Below are 20,978 nucleotides of genomic sequence, written 5' to 3'. Positions count from 1 at the left end.
TGGGGGGGGGGGGGTGAATATCATCCCAGTATGATTTCCACATGGGATTCTTTGGCCATCTCAGGAAGGCTCACACACACATAGTAACCAGCCAGTTTATTCTAGTGACTCAGATAACCACAGACATATGACAGGGCAGTGACCACCTGCTTCCTTTTACCCATGTCCTATGCACCCAGACAGACAGTTCCAGTAACTAAGACTGATATCTTCTTGGCGGAGTAAAATGTGCAATTTTCTAATGAAGTACAAACCACTGTTTATTACTAATTCTACTTAAAACACTCCCAACTCATTCCATCACAAATGTTTTGACAGTGAAAACACCACAAGAAAATATCTTCATTATATCTCTGTACATAATTTTATTTACATGATACAATTTCGCAGTAATGTTGGGTAACGAGATTATATGCGCAATACATATAATAAATATAAAGATGGTTTGTACAAACTTGCATAACTAAAACTCAAATATAAGACAGGTAATTTTTTACTGTGTAAACTGAAAAAAAAAAAAAACCCTACAGAATAGTAACGGCCAGACCCAGAAAACAAAAAGACTGAGGAAAAGTCTAGAAGGAGGCATCCAATGATTAGACTATATGGGTATTCACACAGTCACGCAATACAGCCATCCCTTTCACACCACAGCGGGTCAATTAGAAACACCATACAACTTTCATCACCTGTGTATAAACTAGAATGTGACACTCATTCCACACAAATAATATCAAATCACAAACAAAAAGCAACATTCATTACAGAAGTGGATTACGGTTTTAAAAAGGACTATCAGCATGTTGCCAACTTCAAAAACTCTAATGTACTTAGTAGTTATTTCACTAGCCATGCAATATACCCTTTAAGTCCCCTCTTCTGACCAAAACAGAATACAACCCAATTTCAGTCTCCATTCTGAAAGCAGTACCACCTTTACATCAGTATTATTGTCTTTCCTAAAGGTATTATAGGTACTCAAAAGGTCAATGTTGAATCTTTCAAGCCTGCTATGGCTTAGGAAAGACTATGTTGCTGAAAATCTTAGGAATACTTACCATTTCACATTTCATTCTTCAGAGTCCCCCCCCCCCCAAAAAAAAACAACAATAAATCAGCTCTGGAACTGATCTGGCTGTTTGAGATGGAAGTGTTGAACAAGTCCATGGATTATACTTTTTTTTTTCTCCTCGTTTGACACTTGAGCAAGGAGGGGAAAGCCTCACCGCGAAGACATCTGCTCGAAAACTGAGAAGCTGAGGCTTAAAGCAAATAAAATAAGCAAATGTTGTAAAGGCCAACGCTAAAGGGTTGGGAGCCATGCCATGACTCGCTTTAAAAGGTGAAACCTACAAGGAAAGGAAGAGAGCGTCCATTGTTTTGTTTGTTTTTTCTTCTTTTGCTACATGAGCCAGCCATGCACTGTTGCCCTGATGGCGCTCAAGTCAGGGCAATAACAGTCATCTGAAGTCCCATAGGCTACAAAGTGTCCATTCTCCGCCACATGACACGAGATGGACCGAGACACGATCACAAAGTAAACTTTGACAATCACAAAGACAGTCAGCCTTTTCAACACAACGATCAGGTCAAATTCAGTCCCCCACCTAAAGATACCTAGAACCAGACACAAGGAGATGTGAGATCTCTGGGTCTGTAACCCAATTTTAACTATACTTTGTTCTTTTTTTCCTCAACTTGAAGCTCATACACCACAGACTGAAAATAAGGAAAAGCTGAAAGAAAAACAAAATAAGTCACTCATGCATTGGCTGAAAACCATCCTCCCATCAACAACATAATTAAAAAAAAAATAAAAATACTAGTCCTTTAAATCGCAGGTCAGGTGCGAGTCCTTTTTATGTGATCTCACCCAGAATTCAGGGGCAAAGACAAGGAGAACAGGAGAAGCTTTATATTCTCTGGATCTTGTCAGCAACCACTACAGGATTTTCTTTGCGGATCTTGGCTGCAGCCTCGGCTTTGTAATCATAGGGGCAGCTGTGCTTGTCTGAGTAACGGTGAATTCCGCAGAAGAGGTTTCCACAGCGGCAGTCAAACCCTAATGAAAATTAGTGAAATGATTTGCAATTATAATTAAAACCATGAAACAAACATTCACTTCAAAATAGATTTAATCGATAGAACAAGCTGTCTGGCTCACCTGTAAGGCCAACTTTCTTGCGGCACATAAAGCATCGGTTTTTCTTAGGTTTTGGGGCTTCTGGAGTTTTAGTTTGCTCGCTAACCGCCGTGTTAGCTGAAGAAGCAGACGCTGTTGGCTGCGTTACAACTGGGGAAATCAAAAGAAACCAAGAAAAATTACACATTTAATATTCAACTACAATAATATGGCTTCATAAAACATGTCACAATATTTTGACGTAAGATGTAACAGAAGCAGAGGTCAATTATAATAAATAAGAGATATCACAGGTCAACACCCAATCAGCTGCCTGCTGCTGTCCAACTTTAATCGGACAATGACACCACCAGTTTTTAATCATTCTAAAATGGGGTGCCAAAGAAAAATACAAAACAATATACAACTAAAGCAGCAGGCATGTTTCAGTTGAGGTTTACACATGTATTTTATAACATTACACTGTATTTTAAAAAAAATGTACCTCCTTTTAAAATTTTACTTGCACACTTAAAATTTGTCATATATAATGCTAAAATGTATCTGTTCTCCATTGGGTAACTTTGGGTAACTTTCTGGTCCATGGGTCAGTCTTTGGGCAGCCCTGGTCTAAATGCTAACTTACCAATAAAGAAGATGGCAGAAGTATTTAGCATTACAGTAATGACGTGATCCTAAGCCACCAGGTGTTTTTGCTGATAGACAACCTTTTGGATCTGTTTTGTAAGAAAAAAAAGGTATACTAACCAGGTTCAGGAACTTCTACTTTAGGCGATGCAGCTTCCTCTTCGCAGGAAATGCTCATCTCCGTCATCTGCTGCGTAACAGGAAGTGCTGCGGCAGCCCCGCTGGATGACTCGGCTTCACTAGTAGAATTGTTTAGGCTGGCCTCGATGATCTGGATTGCAGAGGCCTCTGAGGTAGGACTACTGGTTACACTGCTAGAACCTGAAAAGTTAAAATACCATAAGGATCATCATTAAATAAGTATCTCTGCAATTCTCTTTGCCGATACCAACGGCTAGATAAACCATTTTATGCAAATATGATGTCTGTCACCGACTGAGCAAGCAGGAATGAACTAAGATTGAGAACAAGCACTTCTTACCCATGTTGCTAAGAGGACCTCCATTGTTCTGTCTCGTTAGGTGTTCCTTATAACAAACTGAGCACATGCCATTGGTCCTAGGGTTGCCATAGAAGCCACAGCCGGTAGTGCAGAGCATGGGTACAGGGCTTTGGTTGGTCTCCTGGGCCATTTTTTTATCTGTGGACCAACCACAGATCACAAGTTATTAAATAAAAAAATAAAAAAAAGCACAGAAGCCCATCATCAGGCCAAGTTCAAAGTTGGGCACGTTTTTTACCAAATCAAATATGTACATCTATTATAATTATTACATTATAACAATCCCAAAACAGGATCTTTTAAATGTGATTTCACCTCATTTAAGAGACCATATTACTTAAGTTGAAATCCTGATGCTATCTCTACAAATACGCAGAGGTTAGGTAACAAGCACAGGCCACAACAGAAAGAGATTATTCAAAAGGGTGAGACAAGTAATCTGTCTTCCTGGCATCCGTTCTGCTGTGTGCTTGCCACCTGACTGTCTCATTCACACTACTTAGGTCACATAGAACTTGGATGGCAAGATCTTTCTTGAAAAATTCAAGCAACTTTCTAAACACATACAATACACTTAAAGTAATCTCTCAACCAGAGCCTGAGTTCTATTAAAACTCCTTGTTCTAAAATACAGGATATAATTAACTCAATATCCACAAATAAAATGTTAAACAACCTTCAAATTTACTGGACCAAGCTTTTTCAAATCATGAAACTATATGGTTAAAAAGTGAGATTTTATCACTTGAGCCATCTTATATATTCAGTCTTTTGCTCACAAGGGATTAACAAAACAGAATTTTAATTTAATTGGGAATAAAAGTAAGAAAACTACATGGGTACTGCTGAACATTAATCCAAAGTACAACAATAAAAATGTAATCATTTTGTACTAATCAGAACAGGTTCTGTAGCATTTCTCATAATACTGTTAGACATGAATGATTTATCATTCAAGATAATGATCGATGCTGGGGAACAAGTTGTTACCATTACCGGAGAACTGACAAAGAGTTCTTCAACAATGATTGTTAATCAACGATTAGTCTGAACTAGTTTGTGTTTTTACACGTCCCATCTCGCCAGTCACAAAGATGTGAGAACAGTTGGCTACAGGGTCTGGAACGTTCAGTTCAGCCGGGCCAGATTATCACTAATAAAGGACAATCAGACCACAGCATGATTGGCAACCCAGACATGTCTTTAGAGCACAAGCTTAACAAAAACAGTATTTAACACACATTTAATAAAAACAACAAAACATGCACGTTAGTAATGGGTGTTGCTCTGGGGCAAAACCCGCCACAGATCAAGAGACAACATAAACAAAAAAGAGAAACATTGCCTTCCGCCAACACACTTTCTTGAAAGCAACGTCACAGGTTTTCCCCAGAAAGGCCAGTTGGAGGAGGAAAGCTCCATCACGTGTAAGCCTGCTGACTGCAGAGCTCCGCGCCGCAGCACACTCACATGGAGGAGGCCTATTAGCTTTCGCCTGTCACAAGGGCGCAATGTGACAAGCTGATCCTCACACAACCTCGCCAACAGCACTGGGCCTTGGCTGCTGCTATTTATAGCCCTGGCTGCCTTATCGTGACTCGATTACATCACAGGAGTTCAGTGTATGTGTATGCATGAAGCACCTCTTCCCTCCTCAGCACGGTGCAGGACACCCATTGCTGTTTATTTTGAAGGAGCCAAAAATGGCAAACGCCCCCAACTGCATGTGTGTGAGGCCTCGTGTGCTCAAGTACTGGACTGTCTTATTGTCGACAGGCTGTGCAAACAAGATCCTCCGGCTCCACTACTATCAACAAATGCCAACATCAGCCATGTCGACATTATCAAAAGAATAACTGTCTTTGGTAGTACCGCATTTCAAAAGATTGTGGAAAAAAATAATAAAGGTTTGTCAAATTTGAAAACTGTAACTGGTTTCTTCTGAGCTTTCGTGTACAGTCTTTCATGGAAACCACTTTCAGTCCCCAAAACTAGCCATGTGAGTGCATCGTGTATATTTTTGTATCACTGTTTAGGATCACTGCTGCTTTGACATCTTTGGAAATAAGATGCGTCCTTGTTCTGCGCCAAACCATTTGTGTAGTATATAACAAACTCTGTAGAATCAGGATATCAACACAAAATATGAAAAAAACTGAAAGGGATTGGAAATTGCTTCGAATTGAAAAAGATTTGTTTTTTGTGTGTGTATTATTATGCCCCTGTTCAGCAGTGAGCATAAAGAAAAAAATATTACGTTCACACTTTTCTGCTCTAAGTATCAGTTCTAATACATAAACTACAGGAGCTGTTGAATTTGAAAGAGACGTCGCTTCAAAAAGGCAACGACTGATTGACGAAGTCGCTGCGAAAAGCAGATTCACAGCTTAAATTAAACTTGAACACAGAGGTCTGGATAACATTTTGGCCAACGTTAGTTTAGCCCGGGGAAAAAAACATACCAGACTGGCTGAGCTCCCTAGCCATCATGTGTCTGGGTTTAACACCGACCGATAATAATCTCACATTTGTGATCGAGCTAGTGCAGATTTGTCGAAATGTGCCCACCCTTACTTAATACGCTACATTAGCCAGCTACGGTGGGCTGGAAAGAGGAGGCCTTGTCCAGGCTTTAAATCCACTGAGTCATGCTAACACCAGCAAGGCTAGCAAATAAACCAGCTAACAAGGCTTTACACTGATGTAACTATGATTACTGGTGACAAGCAAAACAGGCGAACAAACAGGAAAACGCTCATATGAACAAGGAAGGGAATAAAACACAAGAAGCATTTCAGCTGTTTTTCATGTGGAAGAAAGTGCTGATAAGTAGCTGAACGTGTTAGCCGGACAAACGCGAGCACAAGTTGCTGCTTTTGTCTTTTCTTTGTTCCACAATACTCTGTCCTGTTTGTGTTTTTTTTTTCCTGGATGACAAATTATATCATTCAAGAAAAAGAGCACAACGTGTACATACCCGAAACTATTTAAAAAACGACCAACAAACATTTCAAGGTTACAAACGACGGAGAGAAGTAGAGATTTGGACATTTTGCTTTCTTTAAGTAACGTTAGCGGCCTTAGCTAGCACGCTAGCTTAACATTGTCTGTCTGCGTGGTTTAAAAGCCAAATTAATCAGCGCTGCTTTCGATAAATTTCTTAATCATTGCTTATTACTCGACACTGAACCCGGTTAACTAAATAGGCTTTCCGAAATTTATCATTTAAAGCCATTTTCAAGTGAGAACATTAGCTTACACCCTTTAGCTACTCTTCATGCTCAGTACAACAGACGAAGCTGAACTCAGCTTCTTAGACACATTTTCTCGTTCCTCCTTAAATGGTGCAGCAGGTACATTCTGGCGCCTCAGGCTTGGAGCTCCAGAAAGTAATTGCTGCACTATTTAAGGTGGAACAGGGAAAATTTGAACAAGAAGCTGACGAAACTTCAGCCTCGTCTACAACAGGCAGCTTAGCAGGCAACTACCCCTCGTCTGATAACGTCGGGTCAGATTAAAACGCGAGAGTCGATCAAAATCGCGGGCTAATCTGTATCTATAAAACACGTATCTGCTCAGTTTTCGTTAAATATACGACGGAACACGAAGATTACATTAACGGTTATTCCTAAAGCCAGCAATGCAGCCCGCATTAGCTTAGCTTACCATATATGGTTTAGCTCAACTCAATGGGGAACTACAGCTCATTTAAATTTAGGTAACCTACACGGTCTACTTTTGTTCGAATGATTGTAAAGGTAGACGGAGTAATTTTACGCTATTTAATCGTTCAAAAAAATGAAGACAACCAAATTTGTGTTCCACTGACCCAGCTAACCCAAGCTAACGTTAGCCGCAATCCATTTGTGAATGAAATCCATGAAGCAAGTCAAGCAGTTGGCCTTAATGCTAAGATTTACTTACCTTTATTAAAACAACGCTGCTAAGGAAAGGAGTCTCCGTGCGAGTTAAATATAGAAATCCACAGCTGACCTCCTTTTTTTCTCGTCCTGTGCGGCCAGGTTTTATTCCCCTCGCTCCGCTCCAGCTTCAGTCCGTCTGTTTTCCGTCGCTGCCTGTTTGTTGCTTTCTTTAGAGAAGGGGGCGTGGCTTTTTGCGTCACTGTACATTCGGACTTTGATTGGTTGGTAGTCAGTTTAAGGGCGGGGAAAAGTTTGCTGTACAAAAGAACTTCGGCTTGTTTTTCTCTTATTTCCCCTCCTCTGTTTTTCATTTTTGTATAAAGCAGAAGCAGCAATAACAGCACATTATGTGAAAGCATTTAGACTGTACTGCCCAAAAGCTGTTTCCAAATAGTTTTTTAGTGAAACTGCGATAGAAAATGTAAGTCACAAACCTGTGTATTAACAGACATAACTTATTTTAATAAAAACTTGTATTTCTCTTATTTTTCCCCTCTATTTTATTTCAATAGAAAGTCAGTTGCGATGTAAGCCGTCTGACTGATAAGCTTTGAGCAGACGTCTGAATGCTGATTTTTCTGTTTAATCACAATCTTGGAATTTATCGGGTTGCACAACAATACAGGCCCTCGAAAGTCAAATCAGACGTTAAGTATCGATGTTAGCGGTCGTTTGGTTTCGTTTGTTTTTGGTACTGTAGTTTGGTTTCTCAGAGCACTGCATATCCATTCCCGGAGTCCTCTTCAAATGCCATTACAAGGTCATTTGATCCTGGAACAGCCAGTGCCCTCTCGGGGAAACATGTTGATTTACTCAATCAGATCAAACCCACTTTGATCAAGATAGCAGAGCTAATGTTGCCCTTCTTTTTCACAGTGAAGGTAAAAGTGAACGTAAAAGAAACAATCCTAAAACTCAGTAATATATATATATATATATATATATATATATATATATATATATAACACATTTTTGTCGTCCTATATATTCTCTGAGCGTGCATGAGCCCAGATCTATTGATTAAACCATTTGAATAAAAAATCAGATTTTCAGATTATCAGATTGCGTTATTTTTTTAAAATCAAAGGAATATACATTTCCAAAAGGTATTTTGAATAAAGGTACAAACTTTGCATGTGATGAAAATGACATAAATCTAAAATTTCATGAAGCTCTGTTTTTATCAGTAGGTGTCCGACACGAACTGCTGAACTGCTGCAGTTTAGAAAGGCCCCAGTGCAAAACTGGAGGTGATCTCCGTTTCTGAGAGTAACTGATGATCTCATGCTGTTAGTGCAGACCACCTCCTCCACAATAACTGTCTAATGTATTCAAACCCTAAAAACTGTCTAGCCACATGTTGCCCAGAGTCTGGGCGCCATTTCCTGCTTTCAGGTCTAGTTCAGGCTTTCACAATGCTGTGCTCTCCACGTGCGTCCTGGTCCGATCACGTCCTGTCATTACATTTTAAACCTGTACTTTGACCAGTCCAACATGTCCAGCACTGTCTATGTTACACTGTGGACTAACTTGGCTTGGAAACGTTAGATAGCATTGCCTCCTTGGCACGACCCTTATAACTGTGGCCTATGAACCAGTCCACTAACCTATATCAAAACTGTGAGACACTGAAAGATTTCTGTAGTGCTGCATGATACTTCTACATTAATCCACTTAACTCTGTATAATATTCATATAGAAGCCCATTCTTCCCGGTAGAGGAGGAAAAATCAGCTTTGATGTTCATCTCTGTCTGTTTCTGGTAGCAGTACGTCAAAAGTTTGATGTAGTACCTTAAAATTATTTTCTTTAAAAATGCTTATGTAAAAAGATGATTTACTGTGTCAAAATAACTAGCCTCAATGACTTGTGTCGAAGTAATGATACTGTCAAAAATAATGACTTACTATGACAAATTTATGACTTATTTCCTCTAAATAATGACATTTGTCAAAATGATTTACATTTACTGTACATAATTACTTCTTTTCTCTAAATAATGACTTCCTATTCAAAATAACTTGTTAAATTGTAACACTGACTGAATAATAACTTCTTATGCTGAAATAATGATTATTTGAAATTCTTTCTTGAAATTGAATGATTGCTTCTACATAGTATGTCAGAACATTTCTCTACCTCAAAAATTTCAGAAACTAAACGATAAATGAATTAATTAAATAAGTCCTTATTTTCACATACTTAGTAAATATTTTTACATTCTGATTTTTTTTTCTCTACCTGGAGAGACTGGGTTTCTATGAATTTCTGTAGTGCTGTGTTACAGCAGTCTGTAACCCAGGTGAGGTATCCTTCAGTAAACTATAGCAACTGACTGAATTTACCATAATGTTCTTATAAGAGTCCTGCAGAAATACCTATTATACCACTATAGATCTTTTTCTTGGCCTGTAATGAATTATTTTTGTTTTGGCAAATGACAAAAAGTGAAAACATGTTTGTCTCAAAACAGTAACACAGCGTAATTTTGTTGCCCTTTCATTTTACAATGACAACTGGCTGAATGAGGTTGTTTTGAAGCCTCCCTGCCGTATTTCCCCATGGGTTAAATATAGGGGAAGAACTTGATAGGAGACAGGCTGTCCACACACCTCATGTGAAAGAGCGACATTACCAGCGTGCTCGTTTTATATCCAGCCTAGCAACGCAGGCTTGAACCACATAAACAGCATGTGGCCTCTTACCAAACGGATTACTAGAAAACGGATAGGCAGAATGTTTTCTAGTACTCCACACATCATTTTCCAGCAGCCACGCTACTGTGGTGACCATGTGGATGTAGAAACAGCAGTTTCTTACAGTTGTGTACTGTATACATAGCTGTCAGAGGAAGGAGAGCAAGCTGAACGGATATTTTCACCACTGGAAGCATTTTCAGTCCCTTTTTTCAGGGTTAGACTCACAAGTTCACAAGTTTTCTGATAAAATTAAAGGAACTTGTTAGAGGAACTGAGCACTTCAGAGGGCCCTTTAATCTTTTCCGCAACAACTGCAGTCAGTTAAACGCATTAATGTGTTGACGTCCACCCTCCTTTAATCACTCCTTTGACCACTGAGGATTGATTGAGAGATAATGACCGTTCCCTTAAACAGAAAGGTTTCCTATTAGGACAGGATGGTTCAGTTTGATCATCATAAGCTATAAACCCAGATCACATCTACAGATACACCCACCTACATCTGTTATTTGCCCTTTAAATCTTTATGGCTTATTATATACTATAGCTTAAAAGGTAATTCCACCAATTCTTCATCATTTCTTAATTTAATCACAAAGTAATTGAGTGTTCTGATGTAAATGATGGGAACCAGATGTCACGACGTCTATAATTTACTTCATACTATTTTATTTTCTGTCCAAATCAATCAGTGAAGCTTCAAGTCTTCCAAGTATTTATATGTAATGTTAATAAGGCTTCCATTGTAAAGTCTTTGGAGATTAATTCGCCTTACAACATCCTGCATGTTCCTCTCCACCATGAATACATTTTAAAAGTGTTTTAGGCCAGACTCCTACTGCAAATCATCATAAAACCACATGTCGGGTTCCAGGTAGCGTATTCATAAACATTTCATATAATAACTTTCTGTGAAGAAGCTTTTACAAACTCTTCAGACGTCTGGTTCCCATCACGACCACTGTGAATAATTCTGACAAGTTTCTCAAGCCCGTTTAAATGGTTTGAAACAGCTTTCTGTTCCTATGTACCAAAACTCTGGAACATTTAGATGTTACATGTCAGTCAAGCACCTAGCATTAACGGCTTTAAAAAGCAACTAATAAGTTATTTATACTACCTTTAGTAACCGTTACTTCAGAGCAGACATTTTGTGGTTTAGTGATAATCTTTTCGTTAAACTTGCCTTCATTAATTTTCTGTTTAGATTTTATTGTGTATTTTGTTCTGTTTTTATTCTTATTTCTTCATTGTTACTTGGGTTCTTTTATTATAGCTTTTACTGTTTTACTGGTTTTATGTTGTGAAGCAATTTATGCACAGAAGTTTCTATATAAAGAAAGTCATTATTGTTGTTAAACTGCGCATTTCACTTCAAATCACTGAATGACCTCCTTTATATATTAGCCATTTAATTTTGTATAAGATTTTTTTCAGTTTACTTCTCCTTTAAATACCCACTAAATGATTAATGGCGGTTTTATTTGCACAATGACTGGAGTTTGAATTCACTGTCATAAATAAACAGGGTGCCAGGCTTGTTTCTATAGCCATGAGTTACAGTGCATCACCTTGATTTTGCTAAACCGGGTACATTTTTTTAGGTCTGTACCATGGCTGATCACCAATCAAACCCAATCACACGTAGTCACATGATCTGTGGTCAGCAATAGAACATCTGAAGTGAATGTAATTCCCCTTGGTTTTGTTCCAGACCGCAGTGATCATTCACTTTTTATCACGGTGCATTCAGCACCTAGTGTCACAAGTGAAGTTTCGACCGTTCTGTTAAAGGGGAATTCCATCGATTTTTAAAATTGATGCATAATTAAATAGTTATGATGTAGAGAACGTCATTCAGAGTGGTCAGAATCGTTAATAAGGTGGTGAGAGGAACCAGACGTCTAAAGAGTTTAATGCCTTTCAAAACTACCTCACTGAAACCCATCACATGAAACGGTTATACGCAGCCCGAGACTTTATCCATGAATTGTGGGGAAGTGCATGCAGGGTGTCGTAAGGAAAAAATCCCCCCAAAAATGTCATTTTTCTTAATTTTACCATCATCAACACTACAGATAAAAATCCAGAAGAGAGTCAAGGCTCACTACTCATTTTGAATAATAAATATTATGGGTATAATTGCACTGTGAACATTCACTAAAAGAAATTGAGCCAATAAGTTTCTCCACAATTCACATCAAACCACTTCTACATCTCAAAGACTGATTTAGGCGGATATTTAAGAAAGAATGATGGAATTCCTCTGCAAGGTAATCCTGTATATCTACTTTCAGGAGGCTTCACTGTGCAACCCCCCCCTTTAGCTCTTGGGCCAGTGTCCACAAAATATTTGAGAGTGCTGAGCTCGGGTGAGATTCCTTAAAAAATTGGTGGAATTCCCCTGTAAGGTTTTACTTTCAGGTGGTTCAATTCTCAGGTACAGTTTCTAGGATACTGCATATACAATTCTCAGCAAAACAAACAAAAAAAGGAGACAGATTATTTTCTGAAAGACCATTAGTTTATTTATTGTCCACAGAATACCATGGAACCTAAAATTATGTACAAAATCTGGAATGTAGAATAAATGCATACCATCAAATCATCTTATTTGTAGCTGCTTCCAGAGAAACCTTTCAAATAGCTTTACATTAAAAAGGGTTGCTGTGATGCAGTTTATTGCTGGTTGTTTTTTTTTTTTTTTATATAAACTAAGGTCACTAATGCCATGGCTAACTCAAACTGCTTAAAAAGTATGTACATTTTGATTAGTAATCTCAAGTCAAAGAAAGGTTTGCTAAATAAATAGACAAACGTGGACGATTCTAAAAAAGACCACTTGTTCTTTGATATGGCAAAAATAATCAGCTTTAAGTTTCAGCCCCCAATTGTCATTAATTTTTACCTTTTTTTAAACCATGTGACAATCTGAGGGTCTTCATTCAACTGATTCATCAAAATATGAAAACAAGAGTGCGCACTAAATACAACTATACATTGTGTCAACAAAATCATTCATATCTTTAGAAGTTGAGTATAATAGGGTATAACAGAACCCACTGTGTGAGAACAAGTTGTGAATCTAGTTTAAGTTGAAGCCAAAGTTAGCATTAAAGCTATGTCAGGTAACCAGTACTCAGTTTTACTGCCTAATTCACCTTGGTTCACACTCTGATGGACAGTTTTGTGCCAGTGCCATTTTCAATTGTGTGCAAAGAATGACAGTAGAGTGATTCTAAATTAAAATTGTAACATTAAATCAATTTAATCTTAGTACAGGTACTCGTACAACAAAACATCAGTGCTTCCTTCTACGAATATAAAATTTCAGTACACTGATGGGTATCAGTATAGGTCAATCTGATAACTTAAAAATCATGTAGACCTCTAGAACAATGAAGATTACAGCCAAGAAATAAAAAATAAAATAATCTAGGGAGTGATTTCATGCAAGTAATTTACACAGTACGACAATCAACAGTTGGCCATTCTTTCTTTTGTGTGTACAGACAGGACCGTGTACAAAAACGGCCTTTTTAAGCCTTTCGATTGGACAGTTTTTGTGAAACGGCATAAGGTCATCATTGAATATTTTTGTCTTTGCAGCCGATCAAATAATTCTGCCACTGAAGAAAGTTAAGCATTTGAATCAACTCATATGGGAGACAGTTAATAATGTCAACTCAGCAGGGAAGTTTGTGGAACTGCTTGTGGGCAGGAGGAGGGGCAGTGAGTGCAGGACATCTCACATTACCATATGCACACTTAAGAACATCTTTGCAAAATATTCAAAATGCCATTTCCTATGTTTTCTCTTCTAAAAGTTTTACAATATAAAATGCGCTATCACAATCAAGGAGTACTAAAAGGGTTTACTTTTTCATTTTTTTCAAAAACAAACAAACAAACAAAAAACAAAAAACAAAAAACAATGCTATCCGACAACTCTCTCTGAAAAATAAGAATAGGAGTTCTTGCTATTGCTCTCTCAAAAACTGTCCCATAGTAAGCCTCTCAAGGCCACTGAATACGCAGTGTGGATCAGTGAGTATTGCTCTGGGTCAAAAATAAAAAGTGCGACCTTTCCCCCCATTACGGACAGATCAGGGTCTGTTGGCACTTGTCAAGTCCTTCTCCCTGCCTGTGTCAAATTCCCACTGCAGCAAAATATTCATGATTAAAACAGTATAAGGAAAAGGAAAAAAAACAAAAACAAAAAACTGCACGCTTAGGAAGGTGATGCTTACAGAAAGGCAAACCGTGTCGAGTCCAGGTGAGAAACCCTTTCCAAAGGTCAGTTTTGAGGATGGTTCTGAGGAAGCCCTTTAGGTTTTGGGCCAGTGTCCACAAAATATCTCCAGAGTGCTGAGCTTGGTGAGATTCCTCCTGTTTTTCACCACTCTAGAGGACAGGAACCCTCCTAAACAGAGATGATTTGTGAATACTGGACCTGCTAGCTTCAACAAAAGGAAGATGCAGGTCCCAGGATGGCCCACAATGGCCCATCAAGACCCAGAATGACCCCAATACCCATCTCCCCAATACACCACCACCCAGCTGAAGTTTCCTCACAAGCTTTGGTTAACTTGGTCACACCACCTCATATGTCCATGTGTGTCCAAGCAAAGGCCAGTCGTAGGCCCTGCAGGCCCTTCCAAAAACCCTCAAAAAAAGTTCTTCACCATGTTCCAGTCCACATTAGACATACAGAGGGCTCTTCAGTACATCCTAGAACACACAACATCTTACTGAATGTCTGAGGTGGAGGTTTCTCTACAGGATCAGGTGGTCGGGTCACTCTCGCCGCAGGGAATGAGGTGGGAGGGGGTTTGGTTCTAAATCAAGCTAAGGGTGCACAGAGGAGAGGCAGAGGCTAAAGAAAGGTTCCGGTGAAGATGAGAAGACTAAAGTGGCAAGCAACGTTTGCCAGGAACCCAGTGGATGTATATTAGACACAGAATCTACCACCCAGGCCAAAGCGCACGCCAGTTCTACATTCGAAAATCCACACCAATCACGTAGCATTGACCTCCAGTTAAAAAAAAATGTATATAAAATCTCACACAGGTCTGAGGAGTGGTTTTTAAAAATCTCTTAAATAAGACAAAGAGAGAAGAAAGTAAAACATGATTCCAAAATAAAAAATAAAAGGCATACTGATGTCAGCAGACAGGGAGCACTGCCCCCTAATGGTCAGCTACAGTTAATGTTCCACCATGGTGAACCCTATGTTTAATGACTAGAAAGAAAAGAAAAAAAAAAAAGTACAAAAACACAGTTTTCTTGTCCTTGTTGGACTAAACCAACAGGCTCTCCCACAGTGAAGGATTCTTTTGTTGTGGTTGCTTGAAACGCACATGCTCCCAGACATTGTCTTCTGTCCACTTGCCACAGTGGTTTTTGCCCTGTTTTCACCAAAGCTCTGAGGACCTTCCATGAAAAAAGCAGTTCAAATCAACTATACACCAATCTGGCTCCTCCATGTACAAAAACGATGGAGTGAACGTTCAGACAATCACATGTCGCATGGAATCTCTACGCTGCCATGTCTCTGATGATGATCAGGTCCACGGTGTTGGGGAAGGTCTTCAGGAGCGACACAGCATTTCCGTGATCAATATTAACAAAGTTGTATCCATTCGCCTGCAATGGAGATGGGATTCGTACACAAGGCAAGCAGACAAAATTAGTATGGCAAAGTAGTACAAAAGTAAAAGGTGTGTGTTAGTGGAGTAACTGTAGTGTGGAGGTACCTGGATGATTTTATCTCCAGGCTGAAGAAGCTTTGAAGCAGGTCCTTCTGGCTGAACTCTTGTCACAAAAATACCCTGTGGAAACATTATAACTCATCATCATTACAGAAATTTGGAAAAGGTGAATTATGACCAGATAACTTATTACACATACACCATTCAGGCCAAAAGCATTGATGTAATCAAGTATACACACACACACACACACACACACACACACACACACACACACACACACAGTACTGTGTGAAAGTTTTAGGCATCTAAGCAAATTTTTAAACAATTTACCTCAGCAGCGAGTTTATCACAATATACATTAGAATAAAGTCATATTCATAATTCAAATAAGCATAAAAACAATAAAAAGTAACAAGAATTTCTTGAGTCCATATTTTTCCTTGACACCTTCACAGCCGCCACAGAGACTTGTTAATATCATCAGTTACATCATGAGCACAATTTACTGAGCACTGATTGGTCAAACCAGGAGCTGCTTTTTAACTACATATAATACTGGGCTTCCTCGAGGAGAGGTTTGAAAATGGTTAAAAACAAACACACTAACATCCAGGAAAGAAGAAAATAAATAAATAAATTTAAAAAATTATATTATAAAATCTATTTTAATTAATATTCTATAAATTTTGTTTATTGAAATAACACTTTTCTCAGCAAATAAACACATACTACACAAATAAACAGATTTTGAAAATCTACGTTAAAAACAAAGCATGTTTTTTCCTTCTCTTGTAAAGTTACCATTTTGGAGATACAAGGTTTTGTTCCGACAGCACAAACACACAAACACACACACACATATATATAGGCCTATTAGATAGAGCTAAATGAGAGCATGTGTGCAAGTCATTAGTTTAAAAATGAAACAGATATTTACGTTATCGTCAGGACGGAAGGGATTCCCTCGCCCTCCTACTCCTCCTGATATGCTGAACCCCAGCTCAGGATTCTTCTCAATCTTCACATGCATCTGAACACAAACACACAGTGACCTCAGCCTCAATATCACATCCACAAAGAAAGGACACTCTCAGCTGTTTACAGAAATGCACCAAAATGCTCCCAAAATGCCAACAGGTCAGAGTCTGCAGCATCTAAGATGATCTACGCACACACCCACAACATTCTAGTTACGGTGCTGAACAGGATTTCATGCGCTTCACATTTTTGTCTTATTTGATGATTCTATTCTTGGTGCAGCAGCCCCCTGATGCCTACCTCCTGTGGCAGAGACTCATGAGGGTGGCGAGGTGGGCCTGGAGGCTGCGGGGACACTTTGAGCATCAGGTAGTCGATCAGCTGCTCTCGGGATGGATGACGTGCCATCTGGGCCTGGGCACAGGTCATCTGGGGTCGGACTGGAGGAGGACACATCTGACCATTCATCAAAGGCACCTAAAGAGTCCACAAAAGGCACAAAGTCATTAGCTATACACAGCATTTCTCATGTTTGTTGTACTCAAATCAAATTCAAATTTCATGTTCTGAGTTTTCACAACCCATCTCCCACCTTCAGTAGATTTTAGGCCTGCACTACTTTTTCTTCCTAATCTTATCTCTAGAAACATGAAAACATGAAAAGTATATAATGTTGTGAATTCTGTGAAACTGATTAGGCTGATGAATACAGTGCTGCACTAGAGGTTTATGCATAAAAACAAATAAAATGTACAAAACGTCAAATTTATAGCTAACTTGAGAACAGGCTATACGTTTTAAAAATGTATTTATCCAATACCTCTTCATGCCTGTCACTATCAGTCATTCAGAGATATTTAATATGAATTGATTCATTTGTAGACAAATTTACAGACTCTGATTTCTCGACAGTGGTGGTGACAGGAACCAGCATTCTCCATGTCTAGAACACAACTACAGCCATTTTATTTACTATCCAAATCCACCAGTGAAACTACACGTCTTCTGAGTGTTTATATGTAATGTTGATAAATGGTCAAATACTTGTAAATTTGGAAACAATGTTTCACTTGGGACTAATCTAATAACTTTCTGTTAGGGAGCTTTTAGAGGCATTAAATTCTTCAGATGTCTGGTTCCTATCAACACTGCTGTAAACAAGTTTCTCTGGAATGGAGCATTTCACACCAAACCACTCTGAGTGACTTTGTTTAAATCTTAATCATTTAATTGTGCAGAAATGTTGAAAATTGGTAGAGTTCCCCTTAAAACGTGCTATTGGCAGCAATGTGACGTTTTATTCGTTCTCCAGTTCATGCTAATCAGGTTTGGATGGATTAAAGCTCTTCTCACCAACCTGACAACCTCAAGCCAAATCAAATGTCAGTTTGGTCAACAAATACCTGTTGTCTTCCGCCTGGGGAAGACACATCAGACTGTTTGTGTTTGTTGAAGGTTTCTTGGGTGTCAGCTTAATGGGTTTTAGATACAGAACAAGATAAAGGGTTGGAAGTTTGATGAAACGATGTGATCAGACGGCTGTGATGCATGATGGTATAAACACAAATACAAAAGCTCATGTTGTTTTGAAACTACATAAACAAGGACAAATCAACAGAATTGCACTGTACTGTCACTTAAGAATGACAATAACAGATCATAAAATAAAAAAAAAAAAAATGCACTTCTGGGCTCTTTTTTCCCCCTGCACTGAATTCCTTGGCCTTGGCACAGGCCCACAGAAGTCAACTGAGGCTATTTTCAGATGAAGTGTTATAGATTTACAGGCGGTGGGTTGAAGTGGGCCTGCTGTTGAATCCTCTGAGACATCCTCTCTTTTCCACAGCTGCAGCGTTAACAGGCCCCTCTGGCTGTCAGGGGACTCCATGCTAATTCACTTCACTCTATTAGATTGTGGTTTCTTTTTTACTGGCCATCACCCATAATGCGGATAGACCACAGGGAAAGATCAAGCTGTTTATGGTCAGCTTGAGCATTATTTCAGTCCAAATGAGTAGATTTTGCTTTTACTTCCTTAATTCATTACAGGCCATTTCACTTTTCAGTGAGTCAAATAAGGTTAGATGTACTTTGGTACGTTGACCATCATGCATCTAACCCTAAATTAAATGTTTTTTATTTTATTCCAACAGTATCATTACAACTTAAAAGGTACATGTCAGTTAGTTTTCGGTTATAAAAGAAAGTGATTTGCAGCAGCAGAACCCCTACTCTCAGATTCTCTGTGACTATACCCCCCTAGTGTCTAATCTGCCTAATATTCAAAATGTAAAAGATTATCCACTAACTACATAAGCAGATGTTACGGCTAGGCAACATGACAGCATCGATTATTATTGTGATAAATTACATTACAATGGCTCTTAAATCATCAAGTTTGCATAATGGTCAAATCTGACCGTAAAATGAGTGCATGCAAATTTCACTGACCGCCAGTTTCATCTTTAATGTATCTATTGTACATAATGTACGATAACTTTGAGCGTAATAGTTATCATCCTGAGAGAAATGCTTGATCAGTGGTTAACTATCCAACTTGCCTATAACACCAATAATAAGAATAAAATAATAATTAAGTTTAATTCAAATAATTCACATTTAACAGCAAATGCTGCAACTCCTCCATGTACCATTGCGATTACAAGAAATATTTCACTACACAATCACATCACTCCACGTGTCCTAAAAAACTGAAATGTTTTGCTTATTTCATGTTTTATTCTTTCCAGTCGTTATAACTAGCATTATAAAGGTATTTTATTATTTTTATTATAAAGGCATTTGTGCTCTAATCTTCATTTGTTTCCAAGTCACACAAAGCTTTCATGAATCTGATGCAGAGAAGTTCATACATCTTTGACCCACTTGTCAAACACAAGGCCCGTGGGCCAGATCAAGCCCACGACACAATCCTATCTGGCCTGCAAAATTTAATTTTCTATTAATATTAGCTCATTTCACAATTAACTGCACTACAGTCCCAGTATGCACTGCAATGTGCACTGCAATATGCGCTCCCATTCTCCTACCCCAATAACAATCAATATCATCAGTACTAAAAATACTCTCCAACAGCATGTTTGATTACAAAGAAAGCACAATTATTCCCTTTTTCTGTCAAATTACTGCAGCATAACGTACTAGATGTTTGATACAATAATCGGATTCATAGATTTTAATAGTATTTTTTATGTGGTACTACAGATGTCAGAAAGAACAAATATTGTGTTTATAAACACAAAAAATATTTGTGGTGCTGGTACATCTGAATGCAATTATGTAATTCAGTCTAGCGTACTAAAGCAACCCACACTTCAAAGCACACCTGATTAAACCTGTTCTCTCAACATGAATACGCTATAACAAGTGTTGGGGCAGCAAAAACATTAAATTATATAAATAAATTAATTAGTTTTTGCTTTTATACCTACTATATTAGGCTACTGTACTGTGTTACTGGTTTGTTGCTCTGCTGTCTCTCTAAATAGGCTCCAACTAGTTCAGGATGTAGCAGCCCATGTGCTTACCAGGAAAAGAAGGTATGAGCATACTGAATCAGTCTAATTTTGTTTACACCGGCTTCCTGTTCAGCTCTGCATTGAATACAAGGTCTCGCTTATTACATTCAGGGCTCATAAGCTCTCACATATCTTACTGGCTGTTGAAGTGTTATAGCCTGTCCAGACCACGCTGCTAAACTGAGATAGGTTTACTGAAAACAAACCTAGGACCTCTCACAGCTCACTTAGTGGAAAAAACAATTTTCTTGTACTAATCCTAAATTCTGAATATCACTCAGAGGCTTATAAAGACTTATTTATCTATTTTTCTAATATGCCCTGGCCAACACTGACTCACTATTCAGGCATGAATCACACCTACATTACACAAGTGGCCACCTGGAGTAAAAAGTGAGGATGAGACTGTAAGCAGTGGATTTTTTACATAGACTACAGGTGCCTTTGGCTAGGTTAGAATCAGTGTGCTAATGAGCCATCTAGGAAAACTTTGCAAGGCAAAACACTGTTTCGAGAATCTAAGAGAGTCTGAAGGGAACATACGGAAATTCTATAAATGCTTTGTCTGAAGGCTTTGGGTTAAAAAGTGTCTGTATTCAATAATTCAATATTTGTTCTTATCCAGAGTGACTTATAATTTGAGCATTTTTATACAGGTAGTGTTAGGAGTCTTGCCCAAGGTCTCTTATTGGTTAAGCATAGGGTGCTTAACCAAGTGGGATATTGAACCGCGGTCTACAGCGTAGAAAGCAGAGGTGTTATCCACTACACTATACCAACCACTATACTAAACCTGCACTGTAATATTATCATGTACACTTTAAAATATCATGGAACTGAGTCTTCAAGTTGA

General features: G+C 38.5%; 2 protein-coding genes across 3 annotated transcripts in view; both read right to left on the bottom strand.

Moving 5' to 3' along the window:
• Nucleotides 1-81: 81 nt before the first annotated feature.
• On the bottom strand, nucleotides 82-7,349 carry zfand5b (zinc finger, AN1-type domain 5b). The gene is made up of 5 exons (XM_017700254.2): nucleotides 7,197-7,349; nucleotides 3,252-3,410; nucleotides 2,891-3,091; nucleotides 2,165-2,293; nucleotides 82-2,062 (listed from the first exon to the last, which is right to left on the bottom strand). The coding sequence occupies exons 2-5, from the start codon at nucleotides 3,400-3,402 to the stop codon at nucleotides 1,914-1,916; spliced, it is 630 nt and encodes a 209-aa protein (XP_017555743.1). The 5' UTR covers nucleotides 3,403-3,410; nucleotides 7,197-7,349; the 3' UTR covers nucleotides 82-1,913.
• A 5,047-nt stretch (nucleotides 7,350-12,396) lies between these two features.
• The window catches only part of erbin (erbb2 interacting protein), a 120,881-nt gene continuing 112,299 nt past the window's right edge, over nucleotides 12,397-20,978 (bottom strand). For both annotated transcript variants that reach the window (XM_037547240.1, XM_017700256.2), the window contains 4 exons: nucleotides 16,887-17,063; nucleotides 16,546-16,638; nucleotides 15,651-15,725; nucleotides 12,397-15,540 (listed from right to left, as the gene is read on the bottom strand). In XM_037547240.1, the coding sequence (XP_037403137.1) occupies nucleotides 15,433-15,540; nucleotides 15,651-15,725; nucleotides 16,546-16,638; nucleotides 16,887-17,063 (453 nt within the window). In that variant the 3' untranslated portion in view covers nucleotides 12,397-15,432. The remainder of the gene's footprint in view (nucleotides 15,541-15,650; nucleotides 15,726-16,545; nucleotides 16,639-16,886; nucleotides 17,064-20,978) is intronic.

Source organism: Pygocentrus nattereri, chromosome 18, assembly GCF_015220715.1.
Source record: "Pygocentrus nattereri isolate fPygNat1 chromosome 18, fPygNat1.pri, whole genome shotgun sequence".
NCBI lineage: Eukaryota > Metazoa > Chordata > Actinopteri > Characiformes > Serrasalmidae > Pygocentrus > Pygocentrus nattereri.
The sequence above is the reverse complement of the archived record's forward strand: the minus strand, read 5'-3'. Positions and strand labels throughout refer to the sequence as shown.